Genomic DNA, 21,654 nt, shown 5'->3' with positions numbered 1-21,654 from the left:
GCGCAAAATGAAGCAACATCTCGGGAAATTGCGCCATAATGACATCGACTGCCATGACATCACCTTTATTAGCGGGATATGCGACCCCAGAACTTACGGTTCACAATAGGACACGCTGCCTACTCGCCCCTAATCACTACGGCTCGCCCATCTCGTCTAAGCACTTCAATCACGTTACACAGAGTCCGCTCATCAAGGCCTTCTGATGTCGACCTTAATAAGTGGAGGGACTAACTGTATAAGCCAAAATCTGCCCTAAGTATATTTAGCGTAATTTGGCATTGAGGAAAGAGTTAGTCGAGGTCGCCCAAGATGTAGTAAAGTCATTGGCCGAGGAGCCGACAAGAGTCGTAGTCGAGATGTCAACAATGGTCGAGGTCGAGGTTGACTATTGATGATAGGAGCTGTAACGGTTAATTTATCAGGATAGGGTATTAAAAGGGAATATTCTAGTGGATATTCTCTGTTTGTACTATTAGGGTTTCTTAGGAAAAATGCTCATATATATAGAAAGAAGAGACAATAATAGGGGCATGTAATATTCATTTGATAAAAATATTTTTGAGAAGAAGATTCTCTCTCTCTTGTAACGATACAAAGATTACCTTTTGATAAAGATTCTTGCTCATATTATTCCCCACCTTTCCACCAGATCCGAAGATTGTTCACACGAATCTTGGATTTTTCTGTCACTCATTATTGTCAAGAGAAATATTTGTACAATCCATCCATTATTGGGTGAATCATTCTCCTTATTTACTTAAATGCCATTTATTGCTATTTATTGTTAGTTATATCTCCATTAATGTTTATGCTTTAAGAGTATTTAGCACTTATTGTCATCAATCATTTACGGGATCTGCCCCCATCTCCTGCACGTTTTCGAGATTAGCATCTAGAGTTATTATCCTTAACTAGATTTAACCCATTAATACATAAATTTAATAGTTTAATCAGAAGTTACACTTTTTGGTCAAACAGATGGGACCGGGGATAAGGGCATTGTTGTCCATATATCAACTATTATATGAAGGAAATAACAATGCAAGATTTTTATAGTATAGGATGCATGTTATGTGTTTGACATAGAAATACAAGGGGTGTGTATAAAAATACATGCACGCAACGACTAGTATCCACAAATCTAGCTAGCATTTGGACATAGATTTGGTGAAAACCTGGAAAAAAAAAAAAATTTAAAGTTGTATTGAAAAATAATATTTAAAAATTGAAATTGTATTTGGACATGCATTTTACTTGAAAAAAAATTTAAATTTTTTGTATTTAAAAAAAAAAAGTAAAAAAATTCCTGTCCAAACGGGAGCTTAATCAATTAAAAGCTTGCTTCCGGAAGGCAAACTTTGACTAGAATTTTCCTATTAAAAAAGTGGTAGAAGTTTTTTAATTAACTTTCCCATTAAGTTGATCAGCAGAGGCGTATCCAGTGTAGAAGCTATGTGTTCAATTGAACCCATAGCTTTCGCTCCTTCCCTATATTTTTGCTCAAACTATCATTAAATATATACAAATAATAAATTTTGAACTAATTAAGTTAGATGAGATGTGATAAAATTACGAATCTGAACCCAAAAAGTTCAAATTCTGGATCCGAATCTATTGATGTGGTTGGACTTGCAAGAATCCTATAATTTAGTCCCAATATTTGTCATTCATTTTGAACACTTTGCTTCACTGAGAGAAAAAGAGGTGAGAAAAGTGAAGGAGATAGCAAAATGTGAATTGCTCTGGATTTGCGGTACCAAAGGTGGTTTCATTGGGGTTTTTTTTTCCCTTAACGTTGATTTATTAAGTTAAAACTAAGCAATTGTTTGAACGATCTATTTCTAATCTTCGACACTTATCACGGGTTTAGATCCTAGGGGATAGTTTGATTGGGAAATAAGTTATTCCATGATTAATTATTTCGGGATTAGTTATCCTTAGATTAGTTGTTCCACCCTTCCATATGGATAAAAAAACACTACAATTTCGGAATAACTAATCTCGGGATTAGTTGTACCACGATTTTATCCCAACCAAATATAAGATAAACGCATCTCAGATTTAATCTCGGGATTAATTATCCCTTATCTCTTGTACCAAACGAACACTAAGTTTATAAAGTATTTGTACGATAATGTACCCTATTTATTTCAAATCTTCCTTTTTAACATGTTGAAATATTATTGTTTTGAATATGAAAATAGATCCAATAGGTCGCCTGTTAGAACAGCGACACGCTTTTTATTGTTGGTTTTAGGTCGTCTATTAGACCCGCTTTTTATTATATTGTTTTAATAAATTCTCAACTAGGTATGTTAGACCTGCTTTTTATTATATTTTGTTTTTGGGATAATTTCATAAACCCCCACATGTTTTGCTCCATCACACTTATATTGATTTTTTAAATATTACTTTTAATCTATTTATTTATTAATCAAAAAATTATAATATGGCTAATTTACCCTTTTTCATATAAACTCTTTGTTTAATTAATTTTATTAGGATTTATTTATTTGTTGTAGCATGTAACCTTTCTTATTCTGAGAAATTAAAAAAGATTTACCCAAACTAGAAGTCCCTCTTATTTTTTGAATATTTTTTAATTCAAAAACTAGTCTTCGTCATTTGTATTAGGCTTTCTCCTTATGTAGGTACTTAAATTGTACAGTTATATATAATTTTATTTGTGGTAACATTTCAAACTTCAAATGTTAGTTGTTGTAATAGTGAACCATCCAATAAAAAAATTGCTACCAAAATAACTACTGCTTCATTTTAGTGTGGCATATCGAACTTAACACCAGCAGCCTAAAGTTGAGCTGCATTAGTTCGAAGTAAACTGCCAAACTTTAGGCTACTGGTCTTAAGTAAGCTATAATTATGAACTCAAAAAAAAAAAAAAAAGACAAGTCCAAACAATGAGAAAAGTCTACTCCACGTAGTTCAAAGCTGCAATCACCAAACCCTAAGCTTTAATTAACTTTGAAAAAATCAGCTAATTACACTAATACAAGATACCCATAATACATATTTTGGAATAAGAATATTAATTAACTGCGCTAGAAAATGTAATAGGTTAACAACCTAGCTACATCCAATTAATTACAACATAATACAATAATTACAACATGAAGCTAGTCGAGCTAGATCTATTTCCCTTTATCGCAGCCATGTCATTGATAGGGGTGATATATATTAATGCATATGAAGATGCAAAAGAGATTAATAACACAAAATACCGTGCTTAACACAAAATTAGGTTATTAGTTTCTTCCAGATAGAGGGCTACAGGATTCTGAATAAGGGGCGGATACACCTAGTCTCAAGCGGTATCAAGTGACACTACTTTATCGACTTATTTTTATTATATATATATATAGAGTAAGCAAAATAAAAACCATGGGTGTAAATATAAAAATGATACAGCTTGACATTATAATAATTTGTTCATTTATTTATTTCTTCAAATAAAATATATAAAAAATTCTGCGTACGACATTAAATCGTCGTTGAGGTCAGACTGTGACTTCAATTTCAAGTCCTCGATCAATTCGGCTGCACACTCAACCAACCATTTTCTCAAAGCTCTCGTTGAGAGAAAGGTTTGCTGTTGTGCAGCCAAATTGACCATGAGTACTCATCATAGCCACAACTTGAGTTCTTTGTAAATGCTTCAACCTGTGCAAAAATGATAAATTACATATAAGTGAGACGTTAATTAATAAAGGAACATAAAATGGTTCTTTAATTTTACTTAATCAGAAAGCTATATATAAAAGCTCAGATAAATAACACTGGAGAAGTGGAGTTTAAACAATTACTCAGATCTAAACTTCACATCTCTTACCTTTTTTTTTCACCCTCTATACGAAGCAAAAGTCTTTAAACCAAATATTTTTGACGAGTTTTGGGTATAGGGTTTTTTGTAGCCAAATATTTTGACGAGCTTCTAATAGCTTGAACCTTATGTAATCTCATTTCTTTCCTTTGACATGTATTCTTGTTATCTCTCTCTCCTTTTTCATGTATTCTTGTAATCCTACCCACTCAATCGAAATGGGAAATGTTAAATGTTTGATAGGTTCTATGCATCATTGTTATGTTTTGATGATCTAACAAACTTAATGCTAAGAACCAGATAAGGAACCTGTTACACATCCTCAAGTACTTAAGATCAACAAGTCTCAAAGTCGGGGATATAGTTCAACTCTTCAGAGTCAGAGAAACAGCAGAGGGAACAGATGAACATCAGTTCCCTTGGTGACCATACCAGTCAACTCCCCAACAGCTGTAAAGTTATTGTCTGCACACGCAACAGTGCAGCAGTCAACTTCATTGGGAACTTGTTGCGGCCAAACACACTCACGCAAGTATACGCGGTCGTCAAGTAATAAAGTGACTCAAAGTCGGATGTCGAACCCACGAGGACTTATGATTAGCTATTAACTAAATTAGCCTATCTTAATTATCTAACTAAGAATTAAATCTAAAAATATTTTATTCTAACTAATTAAATAAGAAAAATATAAATAATAAACTTTGAACAGAGAAAGAGCAGATTTTTATGATATCAATGTAAGAAAAACGATCTAGGGTTATGGTCTATCTAACAATCCTATTGTATTCTTCAATTGAATTGACCGACTAATTTATCTAGCTTATTGGTTGACAGGGTTAATATTGCTCATAAGAATCTGTCGAGTTCTTACTCGCTCTCTTCATTCAATTCTTCCATATTGGCCTTCATTCTTGTGATTGCTGCCCTCATTCTTTTCATATCTTTTTTGAGTTCATCCTGTTGCTCTGCTACTTGCCTCAGAATATCCCTAATATATGCATCAGGCTCCATATCATGTACTTCATTGCCCCTATCAAACTCGGAAATATCATTAGAAAGATCATAATAAGGGCTCAGAGAAGGATGAACAAAATTAGGACAACCATCCCAATGGCCATCTTGACCACCACACATATTACAAATATTCCACTAAAAGGATTGAGATTGTGCGCACAACTCGCTCCTGGGAACATTCTGACAATTTTTCCACCAGTGGGGTCCTCCACAATATGGACAAGGATCATCAAAATAAGAATAACCATCATTCGAACAATTTTTATTCCAAGATGCCATGCTAAAATAAATAAAAAAATACTAACTAAAATAAAATAATAAAAAAAACATGAATAGATAAAAAAAAATGTCTAATCTAGAAAAATAGCAAATTTCTAAGTCCCCGGCAACGGCGCCAAAAACTTGTTGCGGCCAAACACACTCACGCAAGTATACGCGGTCGTCAAGTAATAAAGTGACTCAAAGTCGGATGTCGAACCCACGAGGACTTATGATTAGCTATTAACTAAATTAGCCTATCTTAATTATCTAACTAAGAATTAAATCTAAAAATATTTTATTCTAACTAATTAAATAAGAAAAATATAAATAATAAACTTTGAACAGAGAAAGAGCAGATTTTTATGATATCAATGTAAGAAAAACGATCTAGGGTTATGGTCTATCTAACAATCCTATTGTATTCTTCAATTGAATTGACCGACTAATTTATCTAGCTTATTGGTTGACAGGGTTAATATTGCTCATAAGAATCTGTCGAGTTCTTACTCGCCTATTCAAGCTAACCTAACGCCTATATGTCTATGGAGTTAGAATCAACAAGAACGCATTTATAATTCCTGTAAATCAACCAAGCAAGGCAATTAGGTATATGTCTATCCTAACCACGAATCCGTTCCCCGATGCCCGAGTTCAAGAACTTGCCCTACTCAATCCTATATGCAATATAGAATTCCCACTTTCGAGTTCAATTCTAGATTCGTAGATAATATTCAATTGGTGATCAAGCAATTAAATAATTAAGCGCAAGATTGAATAAATAACTTAATATGATAAATCAAGAAGTCAAAATCAATATCCGAATAACAATAGTCATGAAAGAACCACAACCCTAGAACGTGAAGTTTAGCTCCACATAGACATGGTAGCCAAACAACAAATCATACAAAGAAACATAAAAATTACTAAGTTTGGTGGGAGAAAGATGAAACTTGATGAATTCCGGCCTCCACAGCTTTGTCGTGGCTTTTTCACTCTTCCCAATATGTTAGATAACCTAAAAGAGGCGTTTTTAGCTTATATATTGCGTACAAAAGTCGTGGGCCAAAGCTCTCCCATTCCTAGTCCAATTCGGCTTCAGGGATTGATGCTAAGGTGGATGCGACGCATCCACCTTGTCCTCTATTTCTCAGCTTCGCATGCGATGGTGGACGCGACACATCCAGCTTCACTTCTACTTCCCAGTTTCGCACGCGATGGCGGACGCGATGGCACAACTTCACTGCTAAGGTTGCATGCAGGATGATGTTTTCCTAGGTTGGATGCGACGCATCCAACCCTTCTTCCTCTAGCTAAACCACCTTTTCTTCATATTTTGCACTCCGAACACCTTAAATCGTCACACATAACTTAATTAGTCATCAAACCAATAATTACACCATGTTGGGTGTTTTAAAGATTAAATAACATCAAAAAGTGGTTAAAGCATGGGTAAAGTAACATTAACACATATCGAAATATGCCAAACATCAATGCTCATGTACCAAACATGCTTGCATCATTCAAGTGATGTCACCAATGTTATATTAACATTAAGCCAAAGACAAAACATCACTTGAACATTTTTGAAGAATCAATCCAGCTTTCTCTCAAGTCTGTGCATCCATCCAGCAATCGATTCTCAAGTGCTTCAAGAACAAAAAACTACATAATAAGGACCAGTATCCTGCATCGAGTTATCACATGTCCTTAGTTGTGTTGTACCTTTGTTAAAGCTTATTACTTGTAATTCCTACTTAACTTGGTTAGAAGCAATTGTGTAGGAAACTTTTTTTTAATCATAAACTCTGTATTTGTGTCTTGGCTAGGTTTAGTCGAGTTGGAAGTCTTTGTAATAGAGTGTGATGACCCAAAATATCATCTTTAAATTTAATAAGAAATTATGTGTTCTAAGACCTCAAAAAATACCATTTATCATTCCTCGACATGCGTGCGCAGTCCGTGCAATTTTTCGAAAAGTTTTATGTGAAAAATGGATTAAAGTGTGAAATAGAGCTTTAAAACTCAACTAAGTTGACTTTGGTCAACATTTTGAGCAACCGGACCTGGATCAGTGTTTTGACGATTCCGGCACTTGGGCGTATGCCCGGAATCGAATTTCGAGGTCCCTAGCCCGAGATATGGAATTTTGATGAAACAATTAAAAGATGAAAGCTTAAAGATTTTTAAGAAGTTACTGATGTTGGATTTATTGACACCGGATCTGTATTTTGGTTTCGGAGCCCGGTATAGATCCACTATAATATTTATCACTTGTCTGCCAAATTTGGTGAGAATCAGAGTTGATTTGACGAGATTCGGACGTCCGGTTGTAAAAATATAAGTTTTAAAGTTTTCTTAAAAATTCCTTTGATTTGGCGTCCGATTCGTAGTTCTAGGTGTTATTTTGGCGATTTGATCGCGCAAGCAAGTTCGTATGATATTTTAGGACTTGTGTGCATGTTTGGTTTGGAGAACCGAGGACTCAGGTGAGTTTCGGATAGGATACGGGATGATTTTAAACTTAGAAAAATCTGGTTTTCTGCAACTTCAGGCTTTTGGTATTTCCTTCATCGCGTTCGCGAATGTACTCTCGCGAACGCGAAGAACAAACTGGGCTAACTGAATTTTTCTTCTTCGCGAACGTGAAGATTGGGTCGCGAACGCGAAGCTATGGGGACTTTACCCTTCGCGAACGCGACCAGCTCAACGCGAACGCGAAGCTTTAGAGGCCTGGGGGAGGGGTCAGTCGTCCTTCTACGCGAGCGCGAGCACTGGCACGCGAACGCAAAGGCTAGGAGGAAAAAGCCTTCGCTAACGCGAAGGAGAACTCGCGAACGCGAATGCCACAGGTTACTACTCATCGCGAACGCGACAGGCCCTTCGCGAACGCGAAGAAGGCCTAACGCCTATGACTTAAAACATAACCAAAATGGGATTTTTCCCATTTTTCACAAACCCTCAATTAGAACTCGGTTTGGGGGCGATTTCAAAGGAGTTTTTCACGATTTCGAACTGGATAAGTGTTCTTTATCATATAGTGATTGTATTTCATAAATCTAAGTCTATATTCATCATTTATTTCGGATTTAGATGGAAGAAATTGGAATTTTTTATAAAATCTTCCAAAAATAAAAGTTTAAGATTTGAAGGTCCATTTGATATCGGAATTTGATAAATATTTTATGGTTGGACTCGTATCAGAACGGGTATTCGGATTTCATAAGTTTTTCCGAGATTTGAGACGTGGGTCCCACTGTCAAATATTTTAATGAATTTCAGAATTTTAACCGAAAAATTAATAAATTCATATGGAATTAATTCCTATGATTCGTATTGAGTATATTGAATTGTTTATGAATAGATTTGAAGCTTTTGGAGACAAATTTAAAAGGAAAAGTTGTGGTCGAGTAATTGATTGGAATTCGCAAAGCGAGGTAAGTGTCGTGGTTAACCTTGACTTGAGGGAATAGAACGCTTAAACTATTTGTTATGTGAAATGCATGTGAACGACGTATAGGCGAGGTGACGAGTGTCTATACATCGTCAAATTATTTGTTTGCATAATTAATTGAAAAATCATAAATCATTTTAAATCATGAATTAATTATTATAATAATTATTTCTCTCCTATTCTTTGTCAAATATTAATTCTTGAATTCCTGCATTAATTATTACATGTTATTTGAATTATGTGTCTTAATTGTTATTTGCCATTTAGCATATTAAATATTAAACTGCCTATTTTCTCCCTGATTTGCATAATAATTTGCTATTTGTCATTGTTTGTTTCATAATTAAATCATAATTATTGTATGCTTGTTGTCCTATAGTTTTATATTAATTATTGCATTTATTGGGGAAATTTCTTCTATAAGAATTAGTAAATGGATATATTGGAGGATCGGGTTGCACGCCGTATCAAAATTGATTGAAATGGATATATTGGAGGATCGGGTTGCACGCTGCAACAGACTTATTAAAAGTTCATATTGGGGGATCAGGTTGCACACCGCAACAGACTTATTAAAAAGTCCATATTGAAGGATCGGGTTGCACGCCGCAACAGACTTATTAAAAGTCAATAATTAGGGGATCGGATTGCATGCCGCAATAGACTTATTTAAAAGTCAATATATATATTTGATTAAAAATAATTATGTGAGAGAATTGAAAATGAATATATTGTGAGAGCGGGTTGCACGCTACAACAGAATTGAATGTGAATATATTATGAGAGCGGGTTGCACGCTACAATAGAATTGACGGAAATGATAAATTGGCTATAACTGTTGAATTGGCTTTAATTATTATAAATGAGTTACCTGATTTATTTCTATTAGTGTTGTTGTTACTAATATTGCGTACAGGTAATGTAAGTGACCCGCCTTAGCCTCGTCATTACTTCGTCGAGGTTAGGCTCAGCACTTACCAGTATATGGGGTCGGTTGTACTGATACTACACTCTGCACTTTTTGTGCAGATTTTGGAATTGGTCCCAATGGCGTACCATAGACTTGCTCGGATTTCAGCTACTCAGAGGAGACTTGAGGTATAACTGTACGACGTTCGCAGTCTGAAGTCCCCGTCTACTTTACTTTAGCTGTGTGTTTGTTTCCAGACAGCTTTATTTTATTCAGACCCTTATTTGTATTATTCTAGAAGCTCGTGCACTTGTGACACCAATTCTGGGATAGTATTTAGATACCGTTGTTCTTATGGATTATTCACTATATTTCAGACCTTACTTCCGCATTTTTTCCTTTGTTATTAATAAATTTAAAAATAGTTTTAAAATAGATAATATTATTCTAACGTTGGCTTACCTAGCAAGTGAAATGTTAGGCGCCATCTCGGTCCGAAGGTAGGAATTTCGGGTCGTGACAGTTGGTATCAGAGCACTAGGTTACATAGGTCTCACGAGTCGCGAGCAAGCTTAGTAGAGTCTGAAGGATCGGTACGGAGACGTTTGTACTTATCTCTCAGAGGCTATAAATTTTAGGAATAATATCACTTCTTTCTTATTCTGTCGTGCGAATTTATTCTATCATTGATGATTGAATCATTCTACTCTTACTCTCTCACAGATGGTGAAAACATGTAATACCTCTACCGATGGACAGGGACTAGAGCCCCCGGTGGCAACTATGGCCAGGGGTAGAGGTCGAGGCCGAGGTCGTGCTAGGGGCAGAGGCAGAGGTAGAGGTAGAGCTCAGTCCAGAGCTCGAGCAACTGCACATGTTATAAAACCTCAGGTGGATATTCAGGAGGAAGTTCCAGTTCAGAATGTACCACTTGGACCAGTTCAGGTCCCGGAAGGATTCATAGCCACTCCAGTACTTCAGGACGCTCTAGTCCGTTTCGTAAGTATTATGAGGGCGTGGCCCAGAATGGTACATTTCCAGTGGCACCAGCCATCTCACAGGCTGGGGGAGGAGCAAAAACTTCCACTACTCCCGCTCCGGAGCAGATGGCTCCCCATAATCAGGCTCCAGCAGCCCCGCCAGTTGGGGTAGTTCAGCCAGTTATTGCGGCACAGACCGATGATAGGACCGCCATTGCTTTTGAGTCCTTATTGAGACTGGATAAGTTTACTAAGCTCTTTCCAGTTCACTTAAGTGGTACACCTTCTGAGGACCCACAGGATTATCTTTAACGCTACCACGAGGTGCTGCGGAACATGGGTATAGTTGAGACCAATGGGGTTGATTTTGCTGTATTTCAGATGACGGGTTCCGCCAAGAGGTGGTGGAGAGATTATACATTGACCCGACCTGTCGGATCACCTGCACTTACCTGGGAGCAGTTCTCTCATCTATTTTTGGAGAAGTTCCTCCCTATCACACTGAGAGAGGAATTCCGCAAGCAATTTGAGCGTCTACAACAGGGCAGTATGATTGTTACTCAGTATGAGTCCCGTTTTGTGGATTTGGCCCGCCATGCTCTCCTTTTACTACCTACGGAGGGAGAGAGAGAGTGAGGAGGTTTATTGAGGTACTCACTCACCCTATCATACTTCATATGGCCAAGGAGACCGCAAGTGAGATTTATTTTCAGGCGGCTGCTAATGTTGCAAGGAGGATCGAGATGGTTCTTGCATAGTAGAGAGGGTAGAGGTCTGATAAGAGGCCTCGTCAGTTTTGTGGTTTCGGTGGTGCCGTGTCTGGAGGAATGGGTAAATTTGGTAGGGGTCATCCTCCCAGACTATTTCATTCAGCACTTCATGCATCTCCCGGTGCTTCAAGGAGTCACGGTCCTATTATGCCTTACTCTAGGCATCCAACATTCAGTACACATTCAGCTCCTATCAGTGCACCACCACTCCAGAGTTACTACAACGGTTATTTGACCCATTTGGGTCAGCTTCAGCTTCAGCATCCACGGCATCAGGATGAGTGTTATGAGTGTGGAAATATTGGTCACATCAGGAGGTATTGTCCTAGATTGGCGAGTAACAGATCTCGGCAAGATTCTCGTGCCATCATACCGGCACTGATTGCTTCACCTCTTGCTCAAACAGCTAGAGGTAGGGGTCAGGTAGCTAGAGGTGGAGGTCAGGCCATTAGAGATGGAAATCAGACCGTTAGAGGTAGAGGCCAGCCAGTTAGAGGCCGTCTAAGGGATGCAGCTCAGAGTGGTAGGGCCCAACCCCGATTTTATGCTTTTCCAGCTAGGCCTGAGGTCGAGTCATCTGATGCTGTGATCACAGGAATTATTCTAGTTTTCCATAGAGATGCGTCAGTTCTATTTAATGCAGGATCTACTTATTCCTATGTGTCCTCCTATTTTGCTTCATATTTGGTTGTGCCTTGTGATTCTTTGAGTGCTTCTGTGTGTATAACTACACCGGTGGGAGACTCTGTTATAGTAGATCATGTCTATCGTTCGTGTGTGGTTACTATTGGTAATCTTGAGACTAGTGTGGATCTTCTACTTCTTGATATGGTAGATTTTGATGTCATCTTGGGTATGGATTGGTTGTCCCCTTATCATGCTATATTGGATTGTCATGCCAAGACAGTGACCCTAGCTATGCCGGGGTTACCTCGGTTAAAGTGGAAAGGAACTCCTGGTCATTCTGCCAGCAAGGTTATTTCTTATATGAAAGCTCGGCGTATGGTAGAGAAAGGGTGTCTAGCCTATTTGGCTTATATTTGCGATCACAGTGTGAATGTTCCTTATATGGACTCAGTACCAATTGTTAGTGAATTTCCAGAAATATTTCTTGCAAATTTATCGGGGATGCCACCCGACAGAGATATTGACTTCTGTATTGATTTGGCTCTAGGCACTCAGCCCATTTCCATTCCACCATACCGTATGGCCCCGCCAGAGTTGAAAGAATTGAAAGAGCAGTTACAAGACTTGCTTGATCAAGGATTCATTAGACCTAGTGTCTCGCCCTGGGGTGCACCAGTATTATTTGAAAAGAAGAAAGATGGCTCTATGCGGATGTGTATAGATTATCGGCAGTTGAATAAGGCCACTATAAAAAATAAATATACGCTGCCAAGAATTGATGACTTATTTGATCAGCTTCAGGGTGCCAAGGTATTTTTAAAGATCGATTTGAGGTCTGGTTACCATCAGTTGAAGATTAGTGCATCTGATGTCCCTAAAATAGTTTTTCGGACTCGGTATGGGCATTACGAATTCCTAGTGATGTCATTTGGGTTGACAAATGCCCCAGCAACATTTATGGATTTGATGAATCGGGTGTTCAAGCCTTATTTGGATTCTTTTGTGGTTGTATTCATTGATGATATCTTGATTTACTCCAGCAGTCGAGAGGAGCATGATCAGCATCTTCGAAGTGTGCTTCACACTTTGAAGAAAAATCAGTTATATGCCAAGTTTTCAAAATGTGAGTTTTGGTTAGACTCAGTTGCCTTTTTGGGGCATATTGTATCAGTATAAGGCATAAAGGTGGATCCTAAGAAGATTGAGGCTGTTCAGAATTGGCCTAGACCTACTTCAGTTACAGAGATCCGGAGTTTCCTGGGTTTAGCAGGTTATTATCGTCGGTTCGTGGATGAGTTTTCATCTATAGCATTCCCATTGACCAGACTGACCCAGAAAGGTGTCACATTCAGATGGTCAGACGAGTATGAGTTGAGTTTTCAGAAACTCAAGACTGCTTTGACTACGGCGCCAGTGTTGGTATTACCCACAGGTTCAGGGTCGTATACAGTATATTGTGATGCATCTCACATTGGGCTTGGTGTAGTATTAATACAAGATGTCAGGGTGATTGCATATGCGTCGCGGCAGTTGAAGGTTCACGAGAAGAATTATCTTGTTCATGACTTAGAACTGGCAGTCATTGTTCATGCGCTGAAGATTTGGAGGCATTACCTTTACGGTGTCTCGTGTGAGGTATTTACTGATCATCGTAGCCTTCAGTACCTGGTCAAACAAAAAGATCTTAATTCGAGGCAGAGAAGATGGTTGGAGTAGTTGAAAGACTATGATATCACTATTTTGTATCACCCCGGAAAGGTCAATGTGGTGGCCGATACTTTGAGTAGAAAGGCTGTGAGTATGGGCAGTCTTGCGTATATTCCGATTGGTGAGAGGCCATTAGTTGCAGATGTTCAGACTTTGGTTAATCAGTTCGTGAGGTTAGATATTTCAGAACCCAGTAGGGTTCTAGCTTGCACAGTCGCTCGGTCTTCTTTATATAAGCGCATCATAGAGAGGAGTATGATGATCCTCATTTACTTGTCCTTAAGGACATGGTGCAACACGGTGATGGCAAACAGGTTGCTGTGGGGGAAGATGGAGTTCTGCGAATGCAGGGTCGTATTTGTGTGCCTAATGTGGATGGGCTTCATGAATTAATTCTTGAAGAGGCACACAGTTCCAGGTATTCTATTCATCCAGGTACTGCCAAAATGTATCAAGATTTGCGGCAACATTATTGGTGGAGGAGAATGAAAAAGGATATAGTTGCATATGTAGCTCGGTGTTTGAATTGTCAGCAAGTTAAGTACGAGCATCAGAGACCTGGTGGTTTGCTTCAGAAGTTAGAAATTCCTGAATGGAAATGGGAGCGTATCACTATGGTTTTTGTTGTTGGACTCCCACGGACTCAGATAAAATTTAACGCAGTTTGGGTCATCATGGACAGGTTAACCAAATCAGCACATTTCATTCCAGTGGCAGTTACCTATTATTCAGAAAGGTTAGCTGCAATTTACATTCGTGAGATTGTCCGCCTTCACGGTGTGCCTGTGTCTATTATTTCAGATCGAGGTACGCAGTTTATCTCATATTTCTGGAGGGCTCTACATCGTAAGTTAGGCACGCGGGTGGAGTTGAGTACAACATTTCATCCACAGACAGACGGACAGTTAGAGCGCACTATTCAAATATTGGAAGATATGCTTCGCGCTTGTGTTATAGACTTTGGAGATTCTTGGGATCATTTCTTGCCACTTGCGGAGTTTGCTTATAATAATAGCTACCAGTAGAGCATTTAGATGGCTCCATATGAGGCATTATATGGAAGGCGATGTCGTTCGCCATTTGGCTGGTTTAAACCGGGAGAGGCTCGGTTATTGGGTACCGATTTGGTACAAGATGCCTTGGATAAGGTCAAGATTATTCAGGATCGACTTCGCACAGCTCAATCTAGGCAAAAGAGTTATGCCGACCATAAAGTTCGTGATATTGCATTCATGGTTGGAGAATAAATATTGCTCCGAGTTTCACCTATGAAAGGTGTAATGAGGTTCGGAAAGAAGAGCAAGTTGAGCCCTAGGTATATCGGACCCTTTGAAATTCTTGAAAGGGTGGGTGAAGTAGCCTACAGGCTTGCATTACCACCTAGTTTATCAGCGGTTCATCCGGTGTTCCATGTGTCTATGTTCCGGAAATATCATGGTGATCCGTCCCATGTGTTAGATTTCAGCTCAGTCCAATTGGACAAAGATTTGACTTACGAGGAGGAGCCGATGGATATTCTAGCCCGGCAGGTCCGACAGTTGAGGTCTAAGAGTTATCCTTCAGTTCGGGTGCAATAAAAAGGTCAGCCGGTAGAGGCATCTACCTGGGAGTCTGAGTCAGACATGCGGAGTAAATATCCACACTTATTCACCAGCTCGGGTATTTTTTTTTCTAACTCCGTTCGAGGATGAACGTTTGTTTTAGAGGTGGAGAATGTGATGACCCAAAATGTCATCTTTAAATTTAATAAGAAATTCTGTGTTCTAAGACCTCGAAAAGCATCAATTATCATTCCTCGACTTGTGTGCGCAGTCCGTATAATTTTTCGAAAAGTTTTTATGTGAAAAATGGATTAAAATGTGAAATAGAGCATTAAAACTAAACTAAGTTGACTTTGGTCAAAATTTTAAGCAAACGGACCCGTATCAGTATTTTGACAATTCCGGTAGGTCCGTATCGTGATTTGGGACTTGGGCGTATGCCCGGAATCGAATTCTGAGGTCCTTATCCCGAGATATGGAATTTTGATGAAAAAAATTAAAAGATGAAAGCTTAAAGATTTTTAAGAAGTTACTGATGTTGGATTTATTGACACCGGGTCCGTATTTTGGTTTCGGAGCCCGGTATAGGTCCACTATAATATTTATGACTTGTCTGCCGAATTTGGTGAGAATCAGAGTTGATTTGACGAGATTCGGATGTCTGGTTGTAAAAATATAAGTTTTAAAGTTTTCTTAAAAATTCCTTTTCTTTGGCGTCCGATTCGTAGTTCTAGGTGTTATTTTGGCGATTTGATCGCGCGAGCAAGTTCGTATGATATTTTAGGACTTGTGTGCATGTTTGGTTTGGAGCCCCGAGGGCTCGGGTGAGTTTCGGATAGGATACGGGATGATTTTGAACTTAGAAAAATCTGATTTTCTGCAACTTCAGGCTTTCGGTATTTCCTTCATCGCGTTCGCGAATGTACTCTCGCGAATGTGAAGAGCAAACTGGGGTGGCTGAATTTTCTTTTTTCGTGAACACGAAGATTGGGTCGCGAACGCAAAGCTATGGGGACTTTACCCTTCGCAAATGCGACCAGCTCAATGTGAACGCAAAGATTTAGAGGCCTGGGTGAGGGGTCAGTCGTCCTTCTACGCGAGCGCGAGCACTGGCACGCGAACGCGAAGGCCAGGTGGAAAAAAGCCTTCGCGAATGTGAATGAGGACTCGTGAATGCGAAGGAGGACTCGCGAATGCGAAAGCCACGGGCTGCTACTCATCGCGAATGCGACAAGCCCTTCGCGAACACGAAGAAGGCCCGACGCCTGTGACTTAAAACAGAACCAAAATGGGATTTTTCCCATTTTTCAAAACCCTCAATTAGAACTCGGTTTAGGGGCGATTTCAAAGGAGTTTTTCACGATTTCGAACTGGGTAAGTGTTCTTTATCATATAGTGATTGTATTTCATAAATCTTCATAAATCTAAGTCTGTATTCATCATTTATTTCGGATTTAGATGGAAGAAATTGAAATTTTTATAAAATCTTTTAAAAACAAAAATTTAAGATTTGTAGGTCCATTTAACATCAGAATTTGATAAATTTTATATGGTTGGAATCGTATCGGAACAGGTGTTCAGATTTCATAATTTTTTCCGAGATTTGAGATGTGGGTCCTACTGTCGAATATTTTAATGAATTTCAAATTTTTAACTGGAAAATTAGTAAATTCATATGGAATTAATTCCTATGATTCGTATTGAGTATATTGAATTGTTTATGAATAGATTTGAAGCTTTTGGAGACAAATTTAAAAGGAAAAGCTGTGGTCGAGTGATTGATTGAAATTCGCAAAGCGAGGTAAGTGTCGTGGTTAACATTGATTTGAGGGAATAGAACCCTTAAACTATTTGTTATGGAAATGCGTGTGAACGACGTATAGGCGAGGTGACGAGTGTCTATACGTCGTCAAATTAATTATTTGCATAATTAATTAAAAAATCATAAATCATTTTAAATCATGAATTAATTATTATAATAATTGTTTCTCTCCTATTCTTTGTCAAATATTAATTCTTAAATTCCTGCATTAATTGTTACATGTTATTTGAATTATGTGTCTTAATTGTTATTTGACATTTAGCATATTAAATATTAAATTGCCTATTTTCTCCCTGATTTTCATAATAATTTGTTATTTATCATTGTTTATTTCATAATTATTGTATGCTTGTTGTCTTATAATTTTATATTAATTGTTGTATTTATTGGGGAAATTTCTTCTATAAGAATTGGTAAATAGATATATTGGAGGATCGGGTTGCACGCCGTAACAGAATTGATTGAAATGGATATATTGGAGGATCGGTTTGCACGCCGCAACAGACTTATTAAAAGTCCATATTGGTGGATCGGGTTGCACGCCGCAACAGACTTATTAAAAAGTCCATATTGGAGGATCGAGTTGCACGCCGTAACAGACTTATTAAAAGTTAATATTTGGGGGATCGGATTGCACGACGCAATAGACTTATTTAAAAGGCAATATATATACACACACACACACACACACTTGATTAAAAATAATTATATGAGAGGATTGAAAATGAATATATTGTGAGAGCGGGTTACACGCTGCAACAGAATTAAATGTGAATATATTGTGAGAGCAGGTTGCACGCTGCAACAGAATTGATGGAAATGATAAATTGGTTATGACTGCTGAATTGGCTTCAATTTTTATAAATGAGTTACCTGATTTATTTCTATTATTGTTGTTGTTACTAATATTGCGTACAGGTAATGTAAGTGACCCGTCTTAGCCTCATCACTACTTCGTCAAGGTTAGGCTCAGCACTTACCAGTACATGAGGTCGGTTGTACTGATACTATACTCTGCATTTCTTGTGCAGATTTTGGAGTTGGTCCCAGCGGCGTATCATAGACTTGCTCGGATTTCAGCTACTCAGAGGAGACTTGAGGTATAACTGCACGATGTCCGTAGTTTTGAACTCCCCGTCTACTTTACTTTAGCTGTATGTTTGTTTCCAGACATCTTTATTTTATTCAGACCCTTATTTGTATTATTCTAGAAGCTCGTGCACTTGTGACACCAATTCTGGGATGGTATTTAGACATCGTTGTTCTTATGGATTATTCACTATATTTCAGACCTTACTTCCGCATTTGTTCCTTTGTTATTAATAAATTTAAAAATTATTTTAAAATGGATAATATTATTCTAACGTTGGCTTGCCTAGCAAGTGAAATGTTAGGCGCCATCACGGTCTAAAGGTGTGAATTTCAGGTCGTGACAGTTATTACAAAGTGGCTTGTAATAGAGTTGTTACAAGTTAGTAAGGGATTAAGGAGTTAATTCCTAGGTTACAAGAGGTTGTAATCTAAAGTTTGCTCAGTAGTGAAGTTAAAATCCTACAAGGGTAGGTCGTGATTTTTAATCCCGTGAGCTGAGAATTTTCCACGTAAAATTTTACTGTGTCGTTTACTTACTGCTGTGTGTGTGTTCTGTGGAAACAGATAGAGAACTAAGTTCTCTATACAGTTTGGTGTACTCTTAGTTTCTATCAATGTTATTTATACTATTGTTTGTTATAAAATATGTATTAAAACCTCGCCTCTAAGTTTTTTTTACAAAACAAACAACTTTTTGGTTTATTTGGTATTCTTAGTTTAAATTCTCGCTTCAATTATATTGAAGGAAACACATAAAATATCTTGCAATTTCTATATGCTTATTTTCTACTAAATAAGGAACACTCTAATGGTCAATACCATGATATATACATGCTTTGTATGTTCCAAGTATATGTTCTTTGCAGGTCCTATTTGGTACAATATCTATGAAAGTAATAAGTGCTAAATTAAATCTGCACTAATTAAACCTAGTAGTTTCTACTTTTTCAACAGCCCGGTACTCTTTTGCCTTTCAATACATTCTCTTGTACACCAGGAATGTGGATTTTCAAGAAGTAATCCCCCCAATTTATTTGTCCCACATCAATCTCAAAACTCTTTTTCTCCTCTTCTGACATCTCTTCCATTAGTTTTTGCATGTTGCCATTGTGAAACCTTGCGAAAGAAAAGAAATGAGACAAAAGCACAATGTAGTCTAGTTATTTCATTTGTGCTGAAGTACAATCGCAGATCTAGGTCTCATGTTTCATTAAGTCACATAATACCTGTGGCTATATCAAATTGCCTGTTTGTTTTTGCTTGTCTTTAACCTATTGTGATAACAACGTATTTTAGGGTTATGCACCTGACAAAATTGGAAATAGCTAGTAGTCTTCACTTAATGCTATTGTGAAATACTAATTTTTATCTAATTTTGGTAAAGACATGGAATTTGAGGACTCACACATGCTGACGTATGATAGGTCGGCCCCTAGGGCACTATTCGCCTTGGGAGTAGTTCGGCCATCAAGCTATTTTGTGGGATAGATGATTAGACTAGTGATTGATGTGATTGTTGTCTACAGGATATGTGACACCCTACAAGTTGACTAGTGTTGCGAGTAATTAATCCGATTTTAAAATTTTAACTTTCCAGTCATTCGCATACTTTTTGAACTACTCACACATAGTTTGATTACTCTAATGCGAAAAAAAATACGGCTTTACTCTTATAATGTGTAAAGTTGAATGACCATTAAATTGATGACTTAACAAGAACTCTTTGCATATTTAAGAGGAGAAATCTTCATACCACCCTTTGTAGAATAGGTATGGCTCATAGAGCTTGCTGAACTGCTTCAGGTATTCCACCTTCCTTTTAAAAATCCTTTTAAATTTTATAATTTCTTCTTCAGTTAAATCTTGTAAACCATATTGCCTGAATAATTCCTCACAAATAAAATTTGAGAAGGCTGATATTTTGTCAAAGTATTTCATCCTCTTAACCTCCACTTTATTTCCTTTGGTGTTAATAAAAGGAAATGAATGGAAAAATTCATAGCTATAATCGAAAAGTTGAGAGTATGATAAAGGATTCATAGGCATTGATGCTAAGTGATAGACATTTAGTTCTGGATTTGGCAAATATCCATGCTTTGCAATTGCAGCCATTGTAGCATTTACAACCATATCAATAGGAACCTAAATCAATAATCTAAATAGATCTTAGACAAATCTAATATATATATATATATATATATATATATATATATATATATATATATAGTGAAAAGACTAATGTTCAATTATATTTTTGAAGAGATGATAAAAAGATTTTTTGATCATGGTAAGAAAAGGCCTTACCTAATTATTTACTAATCCCTCTATCCCAATTTATGTGACTAGCTACCTATAAAATTTAAGACTTTTTTTTTTCTTGGAACAATTGTGATTAAAACAAGGTATAGATATTTGTATGGTGATAAATCATCTCATTAGTGGTAAAATCGAAAGTTTAAAATTAAATTATTTTTAAATATAAAAATATATTATTTATCTTGGGACATATTAATAAAAAAAGAAAAAATATAACACAAAATGGGACAGAAAAAATATAAATTATCATATTTTGATCCTCTTTTTGCAAAAAATTAATTGCTGGACATCTGTAATGAGTGGCAATATTAAAATTAATACTTATTATATACTTACCACATCAACTATACAATCAGGATCAGCAAGAACACATGGGAGGTGACCTTTCCCGTAGAAGAAAATTAAAGGCTCAAGTACCCTAATTTGTGCGAGGGAAAGAGAAATATCATGAAAAAATCAGAAATATTATTCCTAGCAAATTATAAATATGGATCTGGCTCCTCTCTATTTCATGTTTTCTCCATTTCTCCATTTAGATTTGTGACACATATTCTACCTTAATATCAATGATATTGATTTAATTAACGAAAATAAGGTTTGAACCGTGATTAAATGATGGATATTTCGATATACACTTCCCCCAACTTTGACATTTCTCACAACCTGGGCGCTAAAAAATTGCGAGAAGTGTACATGAAAATATTGGGGGGAAATCAGAAATAGCCAGATTTATAATTGGTAGTTGAAAATTAGTTTTTTTTTCATGTAAAGATAATATTTGAATAAAAACACTTTTAAAAATTCGAAAATATACCAGCATAATATGCCGGAGTTCGAATTTTTTTTACATATGAGATTCCAACATAATGTGCGGCATTTCCACCATAATATGCTGGAATCGAAATTCATACGCAGGAACTCCATAATTCAGCATATTATACTGGAACATTTCGTATGCTGGAGCTCCATGTGAATATATTTCTTGTCTCCTTTATACACTATTATCATTATCATGAGGTCCATATTACTTTGATTACTTTCTCTTTCTTTACAAATCCATTATCTCAATAAATATTCCGTCAAGTAAGATAGCAAAAGGCAATTGCAACCCTTTTTGTCAAACTTTCCTGACATTGCACCAAAAATATTGAAGTAACAAAAGTAATATCCAAGTTATCTATGACTGTTTGTTAAACCAGGTTCAATTGTTCCTTACTTTTCTTATTACTTTGCATCGTAGAATTTGTTATTTTTTATATTTGTTTGTAAGTATATGCATCATCTTTTTATTTATTTATTATGAATTTTAATATGTCAACAAG

The 21,654-nt window shown here is 36.9% G+C and overlaps 1 protein-coding gene across 1 annotated transcript; it reads right to left on the bottom strand.

The window, feature by feature from the left end:
• Positions 1 to 3,566: 3,566 nt before the first annotated feature.
• LOC142173858 (fatty acyl-CoA reductase 2, chloroplastic-like) lies at positions 3,567 to 20,128 on the bottom strand. Its single transcript, XM_075239742.1, has 4 exons — positions 19,770 to 20,128; positions 18,987 to 19,132; positions 4,231 to 4,306; positions 3,567 to 3,681 (listed from the first exon to the last, which is right to left on the bottom strand). The coding sequence occupies exons 1-4, from the start codon at positions 20,126 to 20,128 to the stop codon at positions 3,567 to 3,569; spliced, it is 696 nt and encodes a 231-aa protein (XP_075095843.1).
• Positions 20,129 to 21,654: the final 1,526 nt, after the last annotated feature.

Source organism: Nicotiana tabacum, chromosome 2 (assembly GCF_000715075.1).
Source record: "Nicotiana tabacum cultivar K326 chromosome 2, ASM71507v2, whole genome shotgun sequence".
In the NCBI taxonomy this organism is placed as follows: Eukaryota; Viridiplantae; Streptophyta; class Magnoliopsida; order Solanales; family Solanaceae; genus Nicotiana; species Nicotiana tabacum.
This window is presented reverse-complemented; position numbering and strand designations above follow the sequence as displayed.